General features: G+C 35.5%; 2 protein-coding genes, 2 non-coding genes and 2 pseudogenes across 5 annotated transcripts; 5 read left to right on the forward strand and 1 right to left on the reverse strand.

Moving 5' to 3' along the window:
- The first annotated feature begins 1,587 nt into the window (after window positions 1–1,587).
- LOC145594484 (AAA-ATPase At5g17730-like) lies at window positions 1,588–5,352 on the forward strand (annotated as a pseudogene). Its single transcript, XR_014102839.1, has 3 exons — window positions 1,588–1,912; window positions 3,616–4,386; window positions 4,668–5,352. The product of XR_014102839.1 is annotated as an AAA-ATPase At5g17730-like (transcript).
- A 5,752-nt stretch (window positions 5,353–11,104) lies between these two features.
- Window positions 11,105–12,768, forward strand: LOC145593895 (AAA-ATPase At2g18193-like). Its single transcript, XM_081650255.1, has 2 exons — window positions 11,105–11,473; window positions 12,652–12,768. The coding sequence occupies exons 1-2, from the start codon at window positions 11,162–11,164 to the stop codon at window positions 12,766–12,768; spliced, it is 429 nt and encodes a 142-aa protein (XP_081506381.1). The 5' UTR covers window positions 11,105–11,161.
- Window positions 12,769–14,195: 1,427 nt separating this feature from the next.
- Window positions 14,196–15,991, forward strand: LOC145593897 (AAA-ATPase At5g17760 pseudogene; annotated as a pseudogene).
- Window positions 15,992–16,766: 775 nt separating this feature from the next.
- Window positions 16,767–16,838, forward strand: TRNAG-UCC (transfer RNA glycine (anticodon UCC)). Its single transcript has one exon. It is a non-coding gene; the product is annotated as a tRNA-Gly (tRNA).
- Window positions 16,839–17,077: 239 nt separating this feature from the next.
- Window positions 17,078–19,774, reverse strand: LOC145594745 (uncharacterized). The gene is made up of 5 exons (XM_081651079.1): window positions 19,403–19,774; window positions 18,617–18,694; window positions 18,395–18,494; window positions 18,107–18,249; window positions 17,078–17,583 (listed from the first exon to the last, which is right to left on the reverse strand). Exons 1-5 carry the CDS (start codon window positions 19,694–19,696, stop codon window positions 17,350–17,352), a joined length of 849 nt encoding a protein of 282 aa, XP_081507205.1. The 5' UTR covers window positions 19,697–19,774; the 3' UTR covers window positions 17,078–17,349.
- Window positions 17,216–17,287, forward strand: TRNAG-UCC (transfer RNA glycine (anticodon UCC)). Its single transcript has one exon. It is a non-coding gene; the product is annotated as a tRNA-Gly (tRNA).
- Window positions 19,775–23,397: the final 3,623 nt, after the last annotated feature.

Consider the following 23,397-nt stretch of genomic DNA (forward strand, 5'->3'; position numbering starts at 1 on the left):
TCAACAACGGAAAAAAAAAGGGCTCATGAACAAAAAATTTAGGTGAATTTTTTAAAAAATGACTTACTCAATGAGCAAAAACAAATTTTCTCATAAGATGAGCATTATAACGATTATTATAGAGTATTAAGTTAGTAACTATGCGGGTTCCGTAAGGCAAGTAAGGAAAAAAAAAAGAACTAAAGAGAAGTATAGGTGGATTTTAGTTAATGTAAGAGAGAGTGATGTACTGATGTGGTAAGTAGAGAATAGTGAAAAAAAATTATCATTGATGGAATTAAAATGATCATCAAAATGCTAATGAACAAAAGGAGAGAGAAAAGTAAGTAAAGAGTAGAGCGGATCGAAGTAGGCTCGGACCGATCCAATTTTTGGCGGATTTTGGATAGATTTTTCCTTTTATTTTTGAATAGGTTTGCGAATGTGTTTTTATACAATTTTGGTTGTTTTTTTTGCCTGGCCTGAAAATTGGCCATATTTCTCACACAACTCGTCCATTTTGGGCAGCTTTGAGTACATAAAATTCGACCTAAAGCTTGGCCCAATCCGAACCGTCCCGAGAAGTGATCTGATTTTTTGGGTCCTGGCTCAGCAATGATCATCTCTATTATAATGAATCCATTTTTTTTTCTCGTCATGTGATCTAAGACTACTAATCGAGGCGTGATGGACCGTTATTAGGTATAGACCTTATCAAAGGGCGAAAACAGTATAAAATCAGCAATAGCGATGTAATAAAAAATACTCTTTCCTCATTCCCTGTTATTCAATCGGAAATATCGCTGGAATAATCATAGCATAAAATACACCATTCGTTTCGTAATAGTCACAATACTTTCCTTTTTCGTCCGTTTTATAATAAATATAACACTTCTTTATTTGGTATGGACTCACTAATATTAATTATTTCAATTTCATACCAACCCCACTTAAACTACTCCTTTTTTTTTTTGTCTTAATGACACTTTACTCTCTGCGTTTTTTTTTTTTGTGCCACATTAGCAAATTTTGGCACTAATCTTTTGAGCGCCTTTGATCAATGTTTGTGATTTATACATAAGAAAAGATATAGTCTTGTAGGTAATTGTTAGAATCATCTCAATGATTAGATTGTTAATATTCAACTGTTATCGATTATACTTATTGATAAATTAAGATATTATTGATCAAAGTTATGCATCGACATGTGTGTCATGTCACTATGGGACACTTAATAAAAACCGGAGGGAGCATATTATAAAATCTCCTCTTTGGTTCCCACCCTACAATTCTCCTAAAACTCTGTGATATCCCTACTGTTACGATTATTACGAAATAAAATATATGGCGTGGGCCTATACTTACTCCTACTAACCACCTATGGCCCTTAATATTCTTGTGAAAAGAAGTCAAGGTGAGACTTACCTCTTAAGTCTTTCACTTAAATAAAAAATAATAAATAAAGACCGGATGTAAAAATCCTTGGAATTTCCTTTCTCGTCCCTATCTACTTTTTATAAATGTCTTAAACCAATGAACTGCTACTCGTACTATACTGCAATTATACTTTTACTTCTCTTTAAAAAACCAAAAAAACACTAGTTTGTTTAGAAGAAAAAGAATGGAGATTGTAGGAGGAGAGAGAAGAAGAATGGGGTTTCCAAGCGGAGCTTCACTGTTTTCAGCATATGCTTCACTGAGTGCAACCTTCACTTTGGTTCAACAAGCCTTTTATCAGTTTGTTCCACCACTTGTACAACAATACATTCTTGACATTTTCAAACAATGGTTCACACGAAAACCTCCTCCTCCTCCAGATGTTTTTAAGCTCATCATTGAAGAATTTGCTAACGATTTCACTAATAACCAATTTTTTCAAGCTTGTCAGATCTACCTTTGCAACAAGCTTAGTGACTCTGCCAATGTGCTTAAGGTATTTTTTTTGTAATGAAAAAAATTGTTGTTGTTGTTGTTTTTTTTTTTTTTTTTTTTTTTCTATGGAAAAAATAATTTCCTTAATAATAAGTCACATCCAAAACAAGTGGTAATATAGATCTATAAACTCATATTAAGATGTTCTCCCTCTCGTAAAAAAAAAAAGAAAAAAAAAGATGTACTCCCTCCTAAGAAGTTTTAGGAGAATTATAGGTTGGGTACCAAAAAGTAAATTTTATACTCTTAATACTCCGTAGTATAAAGTATAGTTAGTGGTGATTTACTTAGAATGTGGCCATAACCAGGTCACTGATCATGAGGAGAGAATAGACTTTTATATTAAAAAAATGGAAGAAAGAAAAAAAAGGATGAAAGAGAGTAATGACCAAGCTAAAAATTGGTCATGAAGAAATTAATGGAAAAGTGGCAATATATTATTGGAAGAGAGAAATGGGTATTTGTATGGTAAAAGTAGGAAAGAGAAAATCATGACCAAAGATATTTTAGGCAACTATTGGAAGTCTTTGGTCATGTGACTTGGTCACAGATGAGTGGAAAGTGAAAGAAATTATATAATAATCTATGACCAAAAATTTTGGGTTATCTATTAGATATACTTTTAATTGTTACTAGGAGAGAAATAATAATAATATAAAAAAAGTCTGTAAATGGGGTTAGTAGGGATAAGAAAACTAATACTACTAGTAAAGTAGTATGAATAACTTTTGTATACATCCGGTGTACAGTAATTTACTGTACATCGGGGGTCACTTTTTATCAAATTTAGGGTCACTTTTACAATTTTTTGGGTAACTTTTATCAATAAAGTATAAATACTTTGTAACATTTATTTATGTTAGGGTAACATTTATCCATATTAGGGTAACTTTTGCTTATTTTAGGGGTAACTTTATAACGGATGTACAATATTTATTGTACATCCGATTTATTTATAAGTTTGTGAAGTAGTATTGAGTTATTACTTATTACCAAGTGAGGAAATGTCGAAATTATTATGAAATGAATGTAAAAAAAAGATGTCGTGATTAATGATTGTTATGAAACACCTGGAGTGTTTGTTTATTTAATAATTTCACTCCTTTCATCTATTCCTAACCAATATAATTACAAAAAAAAGGATGGAGTAATTTTAGAACAAAACCAGTGCTTGACTAAGAAAAAACGCCCAAATACCTGCTTTTACTAAAGTCCGACACTATTTTGTGGGTTTGGATACGGCTTTATTTGTAGGCCTAACCTATTGTAGTATAAAGTATAGTTGGTGAAATAGTGAGGGTTAATTTGTAATGAGCCAATTGCTAATAAATAACGTTCATGCATTTATATGTTTAATTAGTCTTAACATAATAGTTAGCACATTAGTGTGTGTCCAAAACTAGAATGGAGGATTTCGTGTTTGGGAGACATTTATATGGTGGTAGGTTAGTTGCAACTTAACTTTTAAACAAGTTAAGTAATTCAATTTTAGGGCCTGTTGTCTTTAGCTTAGTTTTAGTTTAATTCAGCTCTAATAAGTTCAGTTCAGTTCTTAATTTCCTTCTCTTATAAAATATTCAATTCAGTTTAGTAAATTAGAACAGACCCTTAATAGCTAGCTTGTTTGCTTGAACGCCTTAATCCAATCTTAGTGTTGTTTAGTTTTAAACAATCTTGAAATGAAATTAATTTTGGTCCTTTTAGGTGAGCAAAGGACACACTGAAGAGACTATGAACTTCAAGCTTGCTGAAGGAGTCAAATTCTCTGAGACTTTTGAAGGAATACATCTGAAATGGATTTTTAGTTGCAAGGCTAATTCCTCGGCTGATGATCAAAGTGATCCTGTTCTTGTACACGATAAACGATTAGGTCGATCACGTAGTCATCATCAAGAAAAATCCTGCTTCTCATTGATCTTTGACAGAGAACATAAAAAAAAGGTTTGTACTGTGTACTTGCCATATGTTGTGGAGGCATCAAAAGAAGTTGTTCACGAGGAGAAACACTTGAAACTATTTGATGGTAATTCAGATTATTGTGTTATGCCTGGTGGCTCAAGTAGCAAGCAATCAGTCAATATGGTTCATCCCTTTAAGTTTGAGAATTTGGCTATGGATCTTGAGTTGAAGAAGGCGATAATGGATGATTTGGACAGATTTGTGAGGAGAAAGGAGTTTTATAGGAGGGTAGGGAAGCCCTGGAAACGAGGCTACTTACTGTATGGTCCTCCGGGTACTGGCAAGTCGAGTCTGATAGCTGCTATTGCTAACTATCTCAAATTTGACATCTATGATTTGCAACTGAGACGGATTCAGGACTCTAGCTTGAGACAGTTGTTGCGTGTTATACCAAGTAAAACTATTATCGTTGTTGAGGATATCGATTGCACCGGAGAGCTTCCTAGACGAGATTTATACCACACTATGTATCAAGGATGTGATGACTCTCTGAAGAAGGCCATGAAGAAGCCTGAGGTTTGTGGTTTTCAGTTTCTCCTCTCTGATTTTTTTTGATATGTTTTAACAAGTTCCTGATATATGATACATCTTACATGGTTTTACCTGGTTTTTGCATGTTCAACTTGGACTTAATCTATTCATACCCCCTAAGAAATATAAATCATAATCGATTTGTTAGGATAGTTTCATGTACATGACAAAAAAATTAATGTTTTTAGCATACTTGACAGTAGCCTTGTATGATTATTTTTTTTTAATTTACTAACTGATAAACTTACTGCTGTTTGTTACTGCAGATGTCGCTGGCTGGATTGCTGAACTTTGCTGATGGATTGTGATCTTGTTGCGGAGATGAGAGGTTGATCATATTCACCACAAATCACAAGGAAAGGCTTGACCCAGCTTTGTTACGGCCTGGTCGTATGGATATGCACATTCACATGTCCTACCTTACTATGGAGGGCTTCAAAGTCTTAGCCTATAATTATCTCCTAGTTTCTGGCAACCATCCGCTGTTTGTAGAGATCCAAGGCCTTTTGGAAACTGTAAATGCAACTCCTGCTGAAGTTGCCGAGGAACTTATGAGAAGTGAAGATGTTGATGCCTCTCTTCAAGGGGTCGTCGAGCTGCTAAAGAGGAAGAAAATCGAAGCAGAGGATGCTGCAAGTTTAAGACCTCAGGCTGAAACAGAGGAAATCACAGAGCAAATGGAAAATGGGAATGTCTTGCCTTCAAAATGCTAAAGTGAAATCATTGTGGAGTGTGGGCTTCTTATTAGTTACAAGTATTACCTTATGACAATTAAATCACTGTAGAATGTGGAATTTTTTTTTAAAATGTGGACTTCGAATTAATTCTACGTATCTTTAGTAGTTTTCCTTATTAACTTATTCAAAATCATGAGTAGTTTGTTGGAATTTTTTTAGTTTTTTCTTGTCTATTTTTTTTTGAAGGGGGGAGATTAAATTCATTAATAAAAAGCCATACGACACTTACATAAGAGATCGTAATCGAACAATACAAAGACAACCGAACCAATTACAAGTTCGAAATAAAAGAAACTACAATTGCACGCGCAGAATGACTTTCTTAAGTACCCTTGGCTCATATAACGCTGTCCTATGCAGCCTCTTGCAAGGGGGTCTAGCAATATGATGTAATTTCTGACGAGAACCTTCATTGGCTCAGAATCCCGTACTTCTCGACCTGAAATCAAAATTGGTGTCGTACACTTCACCATAGACAAGACAAACTCCGATTCAAACACGGATATCGGCATGGAAGCAAAACCCTTTAGCCCAAACCAACAGAAGATCAAACCGAAGCCCCATAGCCAAAAAACCCGGCTTAAATCCTGCACCAGAAGATCGGTACACCGATCTGCAAGCCCCATATCACCCCAACACACCACACAAACAGAAAAAATAATAAAACTAAATAGCACACAACGACTTCTAAAAGGGAAAACAGAAAGAAAACTAAAACCTAAAACAAAAAACGAAACCCTAACATCCCACCCCGCCGCCAAACCGAGCCCCACCACCAACGCTCTGGGATTCACCGACCCAGCCCACGAACCGCCGGAAAGAAACGCACGGACCACCGAGGCCTGCCTGAGAAGAGTTTTTTCTTGTCTAAATGTTACCTGAGTTTATTTTTAAACCAAATTATTGTCAGTAAATTTATTTACCAAATTGTCGCAATGAGTTGTATATTTTCTACAAAATTTTGATAAGCAAAATGAAGTAAAATCATTTTTACCTAACAAAATTAATTTTGCTAAATTAAAATTAATTTTACTTTTTTTTTTTTTTTTTTTTTTTTTGAGGAAACACGTTAGGCCGATATTATATTAAGTCATTTTCCGCCAAAGTAGAAATGCTTTGGGGAAAAGAGTCCAAACATACAAGTTCATCATTACCGCAAGTATCCCATCTTGCAATCAAATGGGCTACGGTATTGCCTACACGTTTTACATGAGTAATACTAAAGAAATCAAAAGATTCTATTAGCTTAAAAATGTCATCAAAGATCAAACAGAGAGGAGACATTCCTTTGATCATCTTGTCCACCCTACAAGCTACAGAAAGGGAGTCACTTTCAATCCACACGCATATATATCCAAGTCTTCTAGCTATCTGAAGGCCATAACGAACAGCAGCAGCTTCTGCTTGATCTACACTCCATTCACCAGCAAATTTGCGAGCTGCAGCAAGCTGAACCTCACCTCTTGAGTTCCTGATAACAGTCCCTAAGCCAACATAGTGATTTGCAGCTATGTGGGCATCAACATTGACCTTGAACACACCATTTGGAGGGCACACCCAGCTACTGGCAGGGGGGAAATCTGTTACAGGAGGTAGATTAATCACTTTGTGAGAGTATAAGCTGTAGTCCGAAGCATTTTTCACAAAGCTTATTGCCATTGAGATAGAATCAAGCCTTTTGTCTTCGAAGATCAATTTGTTCCTGCAGAACCAAACTGACCAGGCCATAGCTAAAATGCGGTTAAGCGCTTCCTTGGATACTTTGCTTGCCAACCATACTAGCTTCTCTTCAAAAGAGGCAGAAGGAGAGTCATGAATCAGGTTGCTAAAGTCACTGCTATCCCAGACCTGTTTCGCAGTACAACATTCAAAGAGGACATGGTTAGTGGTCTCACTTTCGACTCTACAGCTGCCACACAAGGCATCCGCAGTAATGTGGCGATAAAACAAGTTTGCCTTCACAGCCAAAGATCCTTTGCAAGCCTTCCAAATGAAGTGGTTCAGCTTTGGTTGTCTGCTTTTATCCCAAACCATTTGCCAGACAGAGCTGTCATCAGCATTGAGGTTGGTACTCAAATCAGTCAAATGACCCAGACGACCAAGCCAATATCCCGATTTAACACTGTATTCTCCATTTTTCGTAGGCCACCAATAGCGAGAATCACTTGGTCTTGATATAGACAGAGGAATTTGCAAAATTTTATGCATATCCTCCCTGGAAAAAACAGAACTGAGCACTTCTAGATTCCAATTTGCACAGTCAGTATGCATCAGGTCAGCAACTCGAAGGTCTGGATCATAGTTTGTGCCATGGCTAGGAACTGCAGTAGAAGGTTTCCCAGGCAGCCACTGATCAAACCACACACGAATGTTAGCACCTGTACCAACCCTCCATTTCAAGCCTTCCAGCAGCAGTGACTTTGATCCCCATAAACTACGCCACGCATAACTAGGGTCGTGTCCCCTATAGGCCTCAAGAACAGTGTCATGTTTAAAATACCGAGCCTTTAACACAGAGTGCACGAAGGAGTTTGGCCTAGTGTGCAACCGCCACATTTGTTTGGCAAGGAGGGCTTGATTGAAGACTTTCAAGTCTCGGAATCCCATTCCGCCCATGGACTTAGGCCTACACAAAGCATCCCAACTATGCCAATGCATCTTCCTAGATGATTCATTCGATCCCCACCAAAAGCGAGCCATTAGGGAGTGAATTTCATCAATGAGCCCTTCGGGGATTTTGAACATACTCATCATGTACGTTGGAATTGCTTGGACTACCGCTTTTATGAGGACTTCTTTCCCGGGCCTCGAGAGCAATTTCTCCTTCCAACCTTGGATCTTTTTCCATACCCTCTCTTTTAAGCTTGCAAAGATGACCTTCTTGGACCTCCCTATTATTGTAGGTAACCCCAAATATTTCTTATGTTGTTCGATTTCTTGAGCACCCAAAATTTCCACAATTTCTCTTCTCCGATTTTCATTCACATATTTGCTAAAAAAGACATCTGTTTTATTTAGATTGACACTTTGTCCGGATGCTCTCTCATATTTGCTGATGATTTCAGCTATCACTGAGCATTCACTCACAGTTGCCTTTGCAAATAAGATACTATCATCGGCGAAAAAAAGGTGAGACACTCTAGGTGCCCCATGGCAAATTCGTGCTCCATGAATTCGATTCTCTTTAGCTGCTTTTGTCAATAAAGAGGAAAAAGCATCAGCCACAATAAGGAACAAATACGGAGAAATTGGATCACCTTGCCGGAGGCCTCTTGAAGGGTTGACCGAACCCGAAATTTTCCTATTAATCTTGAGGGAGAAAGAGACACTTGAGAGACAATCCATAATTCGACGGACCCAATCGTCATTGAACCCCATCTTGTACATGACCCTTTCAAGGAAAACCCACTCAACTCTATCATATGCCTTGCTCATGTCAAGCTTCATAGCAATCGATCCCGTCTTACCACCCCCACATCTTTTCATGGCATGAAAAATTTCAAAGGCAATGAGAGCATTATCTGAAATTAGCCTTTTCGGGATAAAAGCACTCTGATTAATGGAGATAATTTTATCTAAGAAAGGCTTGAGTTTATTTTCCATCACCTTTGAAATAATTTTATACAATACATTACAACAACTTATGGGTCTAAATTCCGTCATATGTTTTGGGTACTCACATTTCGGAATTAAGACCACACAAGTATTATTCACCTCTGTCAAGTCCACATTACCATGCCACCAATTTTTCACAAAGCATACAATATCTCTACCAACAATATGCCAAAATTTCTGAAAAAATAATGCATGCATACCATCGGTCCCGGGGCTTTATTTGGGTGCATTTGGAACAACGCCTCTTTAATTTCCAACTCATCCGGCTCGGCATTTAAACACACGTTCATATCAGCAGAGACCACTGATTCAATTCCCTCCATAGCTTGCTCTAAATCCGTGGGACCCGCAGTGCTAAATAATGATTGGAAGTAATCAGCCACTACATGCTCTAATTCTTCCTTACTGCCACGCCATACCCCCTCCTTGTCAAAAAGCCCAGAAATGCTATTGTAGTGTTTTCTCATGCTTGCTCTTTGATGAAAATAGGAGGTATTCTTGTCCCCATCCCGCAATTCGTTTGCTCGAGCCCTAGCATGCCAATAGGATTCCTCAAGCCGGTGCAAATCATCAAGATCGCAAGAAATTTTGTTACACTCGGCCAACATTGCAGCGTCGGGGTTGTGACTTTGAACCTCTCTAAGCTTCTCTTCGGTGTTTCTTATTTTCTTTTTTATATCACCAAAAGTTTTTGATGCCCATAAAGTCAGAGAGGTCGCACACGATGTCAACTGTCGAGTAGTAAGCTCACCAGCACTACTTTCCCATGCTTCCTTCACTACATTCCCACACTCCTCCCTTGACAACCATAACGCCTCAAATTTGAACATCTTTTTATCCCTCCTCTTTTCCCTTGTAGCACTAGCGTTGAGCAGAATAGGAGCATGATCGGATCGGTAGATAGGAAAATGTCGCACCTCATAGAAAGGAAAGGTCGAGCACCATCCCATATCGCCAAGAAAACGGTCAAGACGCTCCCTAACAAAGGTTGCCGGAGTATTACCTCTTTTCCAAGTAAAAACACTCCCCCGATATCCCAAGTCTCGCATTTTACTTATTTTCTACTTATTTTGTATTTTTTTTTAAATTTCTTGATTTTTTATTAACCAAAATTATATCTATTAACTAAACTTATATTTATTGAATACTTTTTTAAAATGGAAGAAAACTAAGCCTAATTGTAAAGACATATGTAATTATTCTTTTTTTTTTTTTTTAAAAAAAAAACATAGTTACTAGTAGTAGGGTTATTCATCAGTCCAAGTTCGGACCGAACTGAACCAGCAGACCGAGGACCGAAAATTTGAATTTTAAGAACTGAAGTTCAGCCCGATGAAATTGGAATCGAACCAAAACTGGATCGCTTTGGACTGATTTTAGCTAGCATTTTTAAAATTATTTTATGAAAAACTCGAAAAATAATGCAAAAACAATATTTTAACGGTTTTTAATATAATATGTTTAGTACAAAAAAACTCATACGATTAAAGTTTTCTAAGCTTATTACGAATAATTTTAATCATTATTTAAAATTGGGTTTTTCTACACGGTAACCCTATTTTTTTCACTTTTCTACGTTGTGCCCCAATATATATGACTTTCTACACGGTAACCCCAATATAGTTTTTGTTTCCATATGGTAACCTTGCCGTTAAAAAATTCCGTTAGTGGGGCCCACTCTCCATTTATTAATATTATTTTTATCGAATTGGTATTCCGTCAAAGGTTTCGGGGGCTATTTTGGCCCTTAGGGGTCTAAATTGAGTTCAGATTTGGCAAAAAAAATAACGTAGATGCCTCGTTTTGCTTATTAAGAAATGTCTCGATTTACGTGTTAACATTTAAACACACAAAACGAGGCATCTACGTTATTTTTTTGCCAAATCTGAGCTCAATTTGGTCCCTTAAGAACCAAAATAACCCCCGAAACTTTGACGGAATACCAATTCGATAAAAATAATATTAATAAATGGAGAGTGGACCCCACTAACGGAATTTTTTAACGGCAGGATAACGGCAAGGTTACCGTATGGAAACAAAAATTATATTGGGATTACCGTGTAGAAAGTCATATATATTGGGGTACAACGTAGAAAAGTGAAAAAACAGGGTTACCGTGTAGAAAAACCCTTTAAAATTTTATACATATATTTTTGCAAAAAAGCGAGAGTACTCCGAGTCTAATATTTATAGGGTTTTGAACCAGGCGAGACCGACGACTGAAATAATAAATTTCTTGACCCGGAGACTGGACAAGTTAGACTATACTCCAGTAGTTCCCAGTTTACTACTTCACTTATTAGCACTCCATAATAGTATTTTATTTCTCTTCCCTTACTCTAGTTCTTTAAATCCTTTCCACAGTAGTCCGTACCATCCCCCTCCTTATTTTATTTGAAGAAAAAGAAATGGAGTTTGTAGGAGGAGAGAGAACAAGAATGGGGTTACCAAGCGGAGCTTCATTGTTTTCAGCATATGCTTCACTTAGTGCAACCTTCACTTTGCTCCAACAAGCCTTTTACCAATTTGTTCCACCACTTGTACGACAATACTTTTATGACATTTTCAAACAATTGTTCGCTCGTAAACCTCCTCCTTCTCCAGATTGTTTTCAGCTTATTATTGAAGAAGAGGGTAATGGTTTTAATGCTAACCAAATCTTTGAAGCTTGCCAGATCTACCTTTGCAACAAACTTAATGACTCTGCCAGTGTACTTAAGGTACTTTTTTTTTAAAAAAAAATTTCTGCATCTGATGATTAATTTCATTTTAATAATTGTAACATTAGGATAACAGAACAACAATTTTTTTTTGGTAGACTAAGGGCTTGTTCTCTTACGTTGAAATTCAGTTCAGTTCAGTTCAGCTGAGTTCAGTTCAGTTCAACTGAGTTCAGTTCAGTTCAGCTCAGCTGAGTTCAGTCAATGAGAACAAGCCCTAACTTTGATTTTCTGTACCTTTGTACTTAGGGGAGCGCAATGATACTTTATGTCAAATCATTTTAAAAAATTAAAACAATGATAATGTTAGAGGACCAACTCAACTAAAAGCTTAAGCTGATGGTTGAGGCCCGGGAATATGTTTTATATCTATCACTCCCCCTCACATGAAAGGCCCTTTGGGCTTGAAATGTGGATGCAACTTAGGCCCATCCATACCTGGTGCGAATTAATTCCACTCTAAAGGAGGGGCGGATGAGATTCGAACCCGTGACCTTTGTGTCACGCCGGCTCTGATACCAGGTTAAACTAATGATTAAGGCCCAGAAATATGTTTTGTACTCTATCAGATAATATGTTCATATTAAACAAGAGAGTGTTGCAATTAACCGTAATAAAGCAAAAAAAAAAATGTTACTCCGTATCAATAGGAGATAAAGGGAGTACTTATAGACTACTTTATGATACACCAAACATTACACTCGTTTAATTAAAAGTAAAATTTCATATGAACACACATGTAAAACAAAAAAAAAGAAAAGAAGCTATTTTACGGTTGTTTAATTAAAATGTCAAATTGAAGTTTTTGAGATGTTATTTACTTTTCACCATGAACTCGACTTGTTAACTAAATTGTAATAGTGAATGTAAGGCAATAATTCACTGTAATAACGGTAGGATTTTGGTGGCTGACTATGTTTAATCTTCCTAATATGTACACACTAATCAGCCAATAGCATGTAATGTTCATTTACATGTTTAATTAAAATCTAAATACCACAGTAGTAGTTTTAACAATAATGTTCCTAATCGATGAGAGTTGACTCAAGTGATAAACAGCTTGATGTCGCTTAAGGGAGGTTTCGAGTTTGATCTTCCTGAAAAAACTCTTTTTGGGAGACTTACTCACCATAAGACAAGTATGTAACCCGGGTTGTATATTTGGGGGCCCCTTTTAGGTGAGCAGAGTACCGAATGAGGAGGCTATGAACTTCAAGCTTGCTGAAAGGGTCAAATACTCTGAGAATTTTGAAGGAATAAATCTCAATCAATCAATCAATCAATCAAAGCCTTAATCCCAAAAGTGGGGTCGGCTAACATGAACCAAATTTGATTATTCCGTGTAGTCATCAACATAAATCTTTCTCCTCCATCCCTTACGATCCAAAACTTCATCCTCACGTAAATCCATGCACTTCATATCCTTCCTCACTCCTTCCAACCAAGTCATCTTTGGTCTCCCTCTTCCTCGTTTAATCCCTCCATGGTCCCACTCTTCCACTCTTCGCACCGGTGCACCCTCGGGTCTCCGTCTTACATGTCCAAACCAACGCAGACGATTTTCCCTTAATTTATCTACAATGCCCGCCACACCTACTTTCTTGCGAATAACCTCATTTCTGATTCTATCTCTTAAAGTGTTTCCACACATCCACCTTAACATGCGCATTTCCGTAACCTCCATCTTTTTAATATGCTCTTTCTTAGAAGCCCAACATTCTGTACCATAGAGCAACACTGGTCTTATGGCAGTCCTGTAGAATTTTCCCTTCAACTTTAAGGGAATGCTGCGGTCGCATAACACTCCCGTGGCCGCTCTCCATTTAAGCCACCCTGACTTAATCCTGTGGGTCACGTCTTGATCAATGTCACCATTCTTCTGGATGATCGACCCTAGGTACTTAAAACATTCACTCATGGTCAAATCCTTTCCATCCAAACTCCCCACTTCATTGCTTGTCCCCCTCTGAGTGCCAAAACGACATACCAAATATTCAGTCTTACTCCGACTTAGCTTAAACCCTCTAGATTCCAACCTTTGCCTCCATTGCTCCAACTTGACATTAACCCCATCCTTAGTCTCATCCACCAAAACGATATCATCTGCGAACAGCATACACCATGGAACCTCATCTTGAATTGGTCTAGTTAATTCATCTAGAACCGTTGCAAAAAGAAAAGGGCTTAATGCAGACCCTTGATGCAATCCGATTGTAATAGGGAAATCTTTTGTCAACCCTCCGCATGTCCTCACATTTGTTGACACATCCCGATACATATCCTTAACTAGGTCTACATACCTTCGTGGGATACCTTTCTTCAACATTGCCCACCAAAGTATCTCTCTTGGCACCTTGTCATATGCCTTCTCTAAATCAATAAAGACCATATGAAGATCTTTCTTCTTTACCCTATAAAACTCCATCATTTGTCTTATCAAATGGATTGCCTCCATAGTAGATCTCCCAGGCATAAAACCAAATTGGTTATCTGAAATGCTTGTGCATGCCCTCAACCTTTGTTCAATCACCCTTTCCCACAACTTCATAGTATGGCTCATAAGCTTAATTCCTCGATAGTTAGAACAATCTTGAGCGTCTCCTTTGTTTTTATAAACCGGGACCAAGGTGCTCTTCCTCCAATCTTGTGGGATCCTTGTAGCCGTCCATATCTTGTTGAAAAGGTTTGTTAACCAATCAATACCAATCGTATTTATTGGGTTTTTAGTTACAGCGCTTCTTCTTCTTCTAAGGCTCATTCCTCGGTTGATGATCTTGATTACGCTCCTGCTCTTGATAAGCGATCAGGTAGTAATGAAAAATCGTATTTCTCATTGAGCTTTGACAAAGAGCATAAAAAGAAGATTTGTACTGTTTACTTACCATATGTTGTGGAGACATCAAAAGCTATTGTTCGTGAGGAGAAAGTCTTGAAACTATTTGATTGTAATGGAAGACAATGTGGTCCTATGCCTGGTTCAAGTGGTAAGCAATCCGTCAATATGGTTCATCCCTTTAAGTTTGAGAACTTGGCTATGGACCCTGAGTCGAAGAAGGCGATAATGGATGATTTGGACAGATTTGTGAGGAGAAAAGAGTTTTATAAGAGGGTAGGGAAGCCTTGGAAACGAGGCTACTTGCTGTATGGTCCTCCGGGTACTGGCAAGTCGAGTCTGATAGCTGCTATTGCCAACTATCTCAAATTTGACATCTATGATTTGCAACTGGGACAAATTCATGATTCTAGCTTGAGACAGTTGTTGCGCTTTATTCCAAGTAAAACTATTATCATTATTGAGGATATTGATTGCACTGGAGGGCTCCCTAGAAGAGAATTATACCACCCTATGTATCTAGGCTGCGATGACTCTTCGAAGAAGGCCAAGAATGATCCTCAGGTTTGTGGTTTCCATTTTCTCCTCTCTGATTTTGTTTATATGTTTGAGTTCTTGATGGAGATGCATTATACAATGATATATGTGTTGCATGTTCATGTTCAACTTCGATCTTATTATTTTCATAATCTGTGTGAAGTACGAAGTATAAATCATGGTCATTTACTCATTTTGTTAGTATAGGTTCATCCTTATGACAAAAATTGTTTTTTTTTTTTTTAGCTAAAATGACTGTAGACTTGTACGATCTTTTTAATGCTAACTTTCTGTATAGTGTATACCAACTTTTGTCATTCTTTAAGCAAGGAACTAGCATTAGCAACCTTTGATTCCTTTTACATTACTATTGTTGGTGTAATCTACCACCTAATTTTGTACACTATTCTTTCTAACAGCTAACCCTACTGCTGTTTGTTACTGCAGATGTCACTGGCTGCATTGCTCAACTTTGCTGATGGATTGTGGTCTTGTTGCGGAGATGAGAGGTTGATCATATTCACAACAAATCACAAGGAAAGGCTTGACCCAGCTTTGTTACGGCCTGGTCGTATGGACGTGCAAATTCATATGTCATACCTTACTATGGAGGGCTTCAAAGTCTTAGCCTATAATTATCTCCTAGTTTCTGGCAACCATCCGCTGTTTGGAGAGATCAAAGGCCTTTTGGAAGCTGTAAATGCAACTCCTGCTGAAGTTGCCGAGGAACTTATGAGAAGTGAGGATGTTGATGCCTCTCTTCAAGGGGTCGTCGAGTTGCTAAAGAGGAAGAGAATCGAAGCAGAGGATGCTGCAAGTTTAAGACCTCAGGCTGAAACAGAGGAAATCACAGAGAAAATGGAAAATGGGAATGTCTTGCCTTCAAAATGCTAAAAGTGAAATCATTGTAGAATGTGGACTTCTTATGGCTTCAAGCTTCAAATCTACGTACTTCATATTTTACTATATATTTAGACTATCATTTGTATATTTGGAGGTAAAGAGATTTTCAGTAGTTAACTAACTTGTGCCAAGTACTCCAGTGAGCTTTCTTGCTCTCTTGAGGACCAAGGTGTTAAAACTTGATGATTGAGTGAGCAGCATTGTTCGTGAATCTATTGCCTATGTCTTTGGCGACAATTATCGCGAAAATTTCAAACAAGCTACTATTATTTTCTACTTTTTAATTAATTATTACCGAGTATTAACATAAAGTAAAAGATAAAAATGATTACCAACAAATCTTACAACTATATACTTCCTCCGTTTTCTTTTACTTGCAACACTTCCCTAAAAAGGAAATGTCACAATACTTGCAACACACTATATAAAAGGAAAGTTACTTTAGGGAAAAACTATACAATATCCCTTATTTAAAGCACACGGCCTACTTAAATTACACTCCTAACAACCACTCATCCTATTTTAAAGTTTATTATATCATGTAAACCCCACCTTTCTTAATTACTGCGTTAAAGGGTGTGTTGCATCTAAAAAAAAACGGAGGAAGTACAATTGAAGTAAAGTATACCAAGTACAAAATTGTGGCACATTAATCAGATGAGTTCGCTTTAGGCTCAAGGCCTTATATGTGAACCTTCTCCTTTACTCATCTATAAGCCCAAACATTTCCTTTCTCCAAACCACATTCTCAGATTTCTCAGTATCTCACTACTGTCAAAAAATCAAAACATCACACTAGTAAACTGTAAACCTATGAATATTTGACTAAAGTATCCTATATATTATACAAAGTACTTAATTAATCTCTAAATTTATTGAAATATTTAAAATTATTTTCTAACAGTATAACTTTCTCGTGCATTAGCATTGGTTACCAACTTACAATGTATCGGTGATTCTTTGATAGTTTGATCTTTGAGGAAGATGGACAATATTGTTAACAATGCTTATTAACATCAAGCGTTTGTAGTCCAACGGTTAGGATAATTGCCTTCCAAGCAATAGACCCGGGTTCGACTCCCGGCAAACGCATTGTTTTTTGGTATCCCAAGTATTTTGCTCTTCAAATTATTTACTCAGAACACACTGATTACTTGATTAGTGATGACTGATCAATCAAACATCCAACTTTCAAGTTTCAACCCCTAATATTCACTATTGTTACTTTTTTTTTTACTTGCATTTTTGAGGAAATTGATCCCATTCAACGTATCAATTATATATGCATTAAAAAAAACTACATATGTCAAATCTCAGATAATGACTCAAACTGAACTCGATCCGAACGATGTGTTTGACATCTTTATTACTCCGTAATTCCGTATCAACTAACAAGCTAAGGTAGATAAGATACAAATATATAGTGTGTTATCGAACATAGAATGATACAAGTACAGAGAATACAACAAGCGTTTGTAGTCCAACGGTTAGGATAATTGCCTTCCAAGCAATAGACCCGGGTTCGACTCCCGGCAAACGCATCTGCCTCCAACTTTTTTTTACCTCAATAGTTGAGAAAGAAGACCTTGAGCAGTTTTATCTGTTAAGCAGGGATATCATGGCCATGTTCATCAGACTTGTGCAGATTGTGAAGGATGTACAACGAAGCAGACGACAGGAAAATACAGACAGCATAACTCAACAGATCCAAGCCGGTGGCTATTGTCACCATCTTGCTCCTTTCAAACATCTTTACAATGAGAATCATCACAATAACGTGTCCAACTTTCGTTTTCAGTTCATCAAGGGAGCTAATTTTCATCCACCGAGGTCTCTCCTGTAATTAAAATTGTAGAAAGCATTGTAAGTTCAGCCATGCTTATGAACATCAATGAAGAAAGATGCAAAAAAGTACTTGTAAAAAGCAGCCCCTTCTAATCAATCACACGAGGACATGATAAAGGAATTTGAGAGAAGATCAATTCATTTCGAGGCATATATACATGCTTTAAATGTATTAAGCTGTACTCCCCCGTTCCAGAGTTCACATATCCAAGATTTGAGAGCCAAACCTACTCATCTATTCATTTTGAGGCATACATATATGCTCTAGATGTATTAAGCTGTACTACCCTTGTCCTAGAGTTCACATATCCTAGACTCGAGAGCCACACATACTCATCTATCCCCCCTCCCCCCTTACTTTTTTAGCTCCCTCCATGATCTTCCTGCTATATAAGCTTAGCTTAGCTCTTGAACAAAGTAGTATGTATATGTTTCCTTGCATTAGTCCTTCCCAGTTACGTTAAAGTTATTTGAAAATAAAATTAAAGGGTTAGGAGTTGTCAATTTGCAATCACCTTCAGAGCGAACATTCCAAACAAAGATGAGCCACTCAGAGCCCGATCAGCATCAGGAGGCAGATCGGAAGAGGAATTACTGATGAATAATCCATATAAACCCATAGCAAACACCAACATAACGGTTCCAGCTAGATAGACATCTGCATATCAAGAACATCAAGAAATCAAGAATAATAGAATCGATAATCTCAAGGCCGAAGCCTGCAGGACAATAAACAGGAAATAAGTTCTTGTTAAGAAGAGCAGTAGTATACAGGGAAACCAAAAAAAAAAAAAAACTCTCACCAATAGCTTCAACCAATCGGAGAACCATATTTCCAGTGTGAACTCCTTTGAGACAGGATGACCAATAAACTTTATATGCTTCCCAAACATAAACACAACCCTGCAGACATCAAATGTACATTGTACACTATGTTTCATACATCATTTCGTCGAATGAGTTCATCCACAACATAGATTTTACATGATCCTACAAGTGTATATGAAAGGTAGAAAGATAATTACATTCATGAAACATAGGACTGAACCAGCAAGTGATCCTGCAACAGCAAGAAGTGCCAAGAATCGGAAATCAAATATAACCTGCACACAAAAAAAGCAAGCATATAACATACTCCCTCCGTTCCACAATGATGTTCTTGTTTTGACTTTTTGACTTTTTTAAGAAAGAGAGAATCTTCTAAATTTCTCTTAATCTATAAGAATAAATATAGTCATGTGGGATCTAGTTTGATTCGTCTTAGTGAGTAGATTATTAATATCTAACTTTTATAATTTTTGCTAGTGTGAGATTAAAGATATTTACAGTCAAAGTTGGGTCAAAATTTGCATCGATTTACGAAACAGGAACATCATTATGAAACGGAGGGAGTAACATATAGATAAAATAATGAACCCAAAAAATGATGATATAACAGTATAACACTATCAGTCTATCAGCACATAAACAATTTCACTGTTACATCACCAAAGTTGTCAAATTATGTTGCTAGTGTAGACAAAAGACTTCAACCCATTAGACATGATTTGCATAGTGATCGAGCAAGAGAACTTCAGGCAATACAGCTCAAAATCTCGAGTTTAAAGCTCCTTATTTAAGAACAGTGAGATTAGTCCAATGATTAGCATAATCATAAACTTCCCTTATAATCCTAATATCAAGTCTCACTTCCACTATCAAATTCATCAAAATAACACAAATTCAGCATCCCCAGATAATTCAACAATAAAAACAGAGAAATTAACAACAACCCAATACTTAAGAAACCCTAATATGATCAAAAGATTTACCCTTTCGACAGTAGACTCAGCGGATTGAACAAATTTAACAAAAGGGTTTCCATTAGGGTTAACAATAGCAGAGTTACTAAAATTAGGGTTTTGTAAATTGGAGGAATTTCCGACAGTCGATTCACTAGGAGATGGAGGCGAAGCTGGAGAAGTTGAGCTCAACGAAACGATTCGTGAACGAGAAAAGTTTCCGAAACGTTTCGTTATTTTAATTGGGTATTGCGTTTTTCTGATTATGGGTGTTGAGAAATTCGGATGTAAGGAAGTTGATGAAGTGATCACTGCAAAACCCATTTTTTATTTTTTGGATTTGGGGATGAATTTGAAGAAGATATAATATTGAAGAAATATCAATCAAATAAATAAATATGAATGATTGAAGAAAGAAAAAAATTTATAAATTGCTAAAAATGGAAGATGGTGTGGGGTCTACCGAATCTGGAAGTTAGTGTTGGCGGGAAGTGTTGAGACGTACCGTTGGAGAAGATAAGTGTGCAATCTCATTAATAGGGGTGAATTAATTGTAGCCAGTTATTTATACTGATGACTATCTTATTTTTTATATTTTCTTAGAGGAAAATTGTAGCCAACCAATTATTATGCATGATTTACATATTTTACATACCGATATACCTTTCCCTCAAAAAAAATAAGTAAAAAAAAAACCATTATACTAGTTTTTTTATTTTTATTTTTATTTTGACAAAGTTTTGGCTGCTCTTTGAGTACAAATTATTTTGTATTATTCACAAGTTCACAACTCAATGTAAGTTGGCGAAATTTGGCTCTTTTGAGGGACTTGTATTGTAGTGATATGAAATAATTGATGGATTAACGAATTGGTTTTTCATTTGTTACTTGAAATATTATCTAAAATAAATATGTATTTTAATTGTTTTGATTACTAAACCTAAACTTTATATTAATTTTTTCTAAGAGTTATATACTACCTCTGTTACCGAAAGTTCAACTTACTTACTATTCGTCAAAATAAAATAATTTTGACCAATGATTTTTATAATCAAAATAAATTAAAAAGTTTGATCTTAATGAATTTCCGTTATGATAAAATTTTCAAATATTAACTTTTTAAATACTTTACTTATACATAGCCGAAGTTATTAATGGTCAAATATGTTCATTGGAGATCGTGCAAATACAAAGAGTGTATATTCAAATATAACTCATCAAAATTATTACAAAAATAAATATTTACAACGAATTATATATATATATATATATATATATATATATATATATATATATATATATATATATATATATATATATATATAGAGGAAGGCTCATGTAAGAACCCTCCTCTATATAAGAACCCAATTTTATATAAGAACCAATCTCAACCCTTCATTTGTTTTGATCCAACCATCTAAAATGATCCCTTAGTAATGGCATTTCTGTAATTTTGAAGAGTTTGTATTTAGAACATAGCAGAAAAAATTTAGAACATAGGAAAATTTTTAGAACATAAGCAGAAAAAATTTAGAACATAAGCAAACAAAAATTTAGAACATAAGCAGAAAAAAGTTAGAACATAAAAAGCTTGATTTTCGATTTATGTTCGATTTTATATTTCCATGTTCTAAATTTTTTGTCTATGTTCAAAAAAATTTGTCTATGTTCTAAACTTTTGCATATGTTCTAAACTTATATTGTGAGCCTATGTTCTAATTTTTTCCCCTATGCTCTAAAATCATTTCCTATATTCTTAGTTTTTCGTGTATGTTTTAAATTTCTTTCTATGTTCTAAACCTATATTTTGAGCCTATGTTCTAAATTTATTCCCTATGTTCTAATTTTTTTTTTCTATGTTCTAAATTTAGATTTATGCTTGATTTTCGATTTATGTTCAATTTTACATTTTCATGTTCTAAATTTTTTTTTTTAATCTATGTTCTAAACTTTTTCCTATGTTCTAAACTTATATTGTGAGCCTATGTTCTAATTTTTTTCCCCTATGCTCTAAAATCATTTCCTATATTCTTAGTTTTTTCGTCCATGTTCTAAATTTCAATTCTTTATGTGTTCTAAACCTATCTTTTGAGCCTATGTTCTAATTTTTTTCCCTATGTTCTAAAATTATTTCTTATGTTCTAAATTATAACATTATGAATTATGATCTAATTTTTTCTAAATTTATTCTAAGGAAAGAACGATGATTAAGTTTTTTTTATATAGTTATTTATAAATATAGCCTATGTAGGATTCGAACCTACATCAGTTATGCAGTTTGCATAGTGCTCTACCACTTGAGCTAATAGGTTTTTGATATACATCAACACACTACCCTCCCATAGAAGTAGAGGAAAACGATCACATGTAGAAACTCAAATGCCTCCATTATTGCTAAAACAACCACCATAGCTCACACATTACCCAACACAACTACTACAGTACTACTAGGAAGTGTTATCAAGTAAATTACATCAGTCTGACAGAGGAAAATATACAGTTGGATGTTCATCCAGTGATTCCATTCCTATAAAATATTATGCAAATTTATCTACTGCAAGTGCTAACCTAATATCTTACTATAATACTCTTATTTTTACATGAACTAACCTAAATGACTAAATTTGTGCAACTACCAGCAAATGCTTCATATTATTTGCAATCTCATATGAACTCTAATAATGAACTATCAAAACCAAACATTCTAGTATAATTGATCAAAATTTTGACAGCATTCTAATTTTACGCCTTTTTTATGATTCCTCTTTGATTGTAATGTCACATCGTATTATGAACGAATTGACAGCGATGGGTCGGGATGATAACTGATTTTATGTTGTCTCTGTTCTAGATGCTCTATTATTGAATTTTCTTCGGTACATTTTCCCATTGAATAATTCAGCAGCATTTAGCAATGCTTTTAAAACGTGGAATTATATATCGTAAAAATCAAAGATCCACCTCCATTATGATTATGTTGTCGGGTATCCATTAATTTAAACGTAGACATAATAGAATGAGTTTAGAACATAATTTTTTTAAAAAAAGAGTTTAGAACATTATCCATTAATTTAAACATAGAACATAATAGAATGAGTTTAGAACATAATTTTAAAAAAAAAAAAAGTCTAGAACATTATACAAGCCTGTTCGAAATTGACAGAAAACAAACAACAAAAATCGAACAAAATAATTCGAACATAAATTGAACTAATTAAATCGAACAAAATCGAACAAAAATCAAAATATTAGCAAAATCGAACTAAAATCAAGCAAAAATCGAACTAAAATCGAGCAAAAATCGAACAAAATAATCGAACAAAAATCGAACTAAAATTGAACCCTAAATTCGAACACTAAAGCCGCAAAAATCGAACCCTAAATTCGAGCCCTAAATTTTCAAAAATCGAACTCAAAAAAATCGAAAAGAAAAACAAAATCCACTTGAACATCATGCTAATTTCATAGAAATTTAAACAAAATCGAAAAGAAAAACATACAAAATCGGCTTTAACTCATGCAAAATTCATGAAAATCAAATCGCAAAAATCAAAATCGCCAATTTGCAAACATCATGCGATTGAAAGCACAAAATCGACTTGAATATCATGTGAAATTCATAAAATTAGAACAAAATCAAAGAAAAACGTACCTTATTTGAGCAATTTAGGTTGTTTTGCAGCAATTTGGGCTAGATTTTGAGATTTGAGGAGAGAGAAAGTAAAGAGGATTGAAAGTTTGAGGAGAGAGAAAAGTATGAACGTTTGGGGAGGGTTTTGGGGGAGTTTTTTTTTTTTTGTTTTAATCTTGACCGCTCATCCTAATCTAATCCTACGGATGAGATTGGTTCTTATATAACTAGGGTTCTTACATAAGGAGGGGTTCTTACCGGATCCCTCCCCTATATATATATATATATATATATATATATATATATATATATATATATATAAAAGTCACCATTCGTTTTTTTAACTTTTCCAAATGGAACGCTATCTATTTTTCCGAGCTTGATATTGTTCTAG

This window comes from Chenopodium album, chromosome 19 (genome assembly GCF_948465745.1).
Source record: "Chenopodium album chromosome 19, dcCheAlbu1.1, whole genome shotgun sequence".
NCBI classification, from domain to species: Eukaryota; Viridiplantae; Streptophyta; class Magnoliopsida; order Caryophyllales; family Amaranthaceae; genus Chenopodium; species Chenopodium album.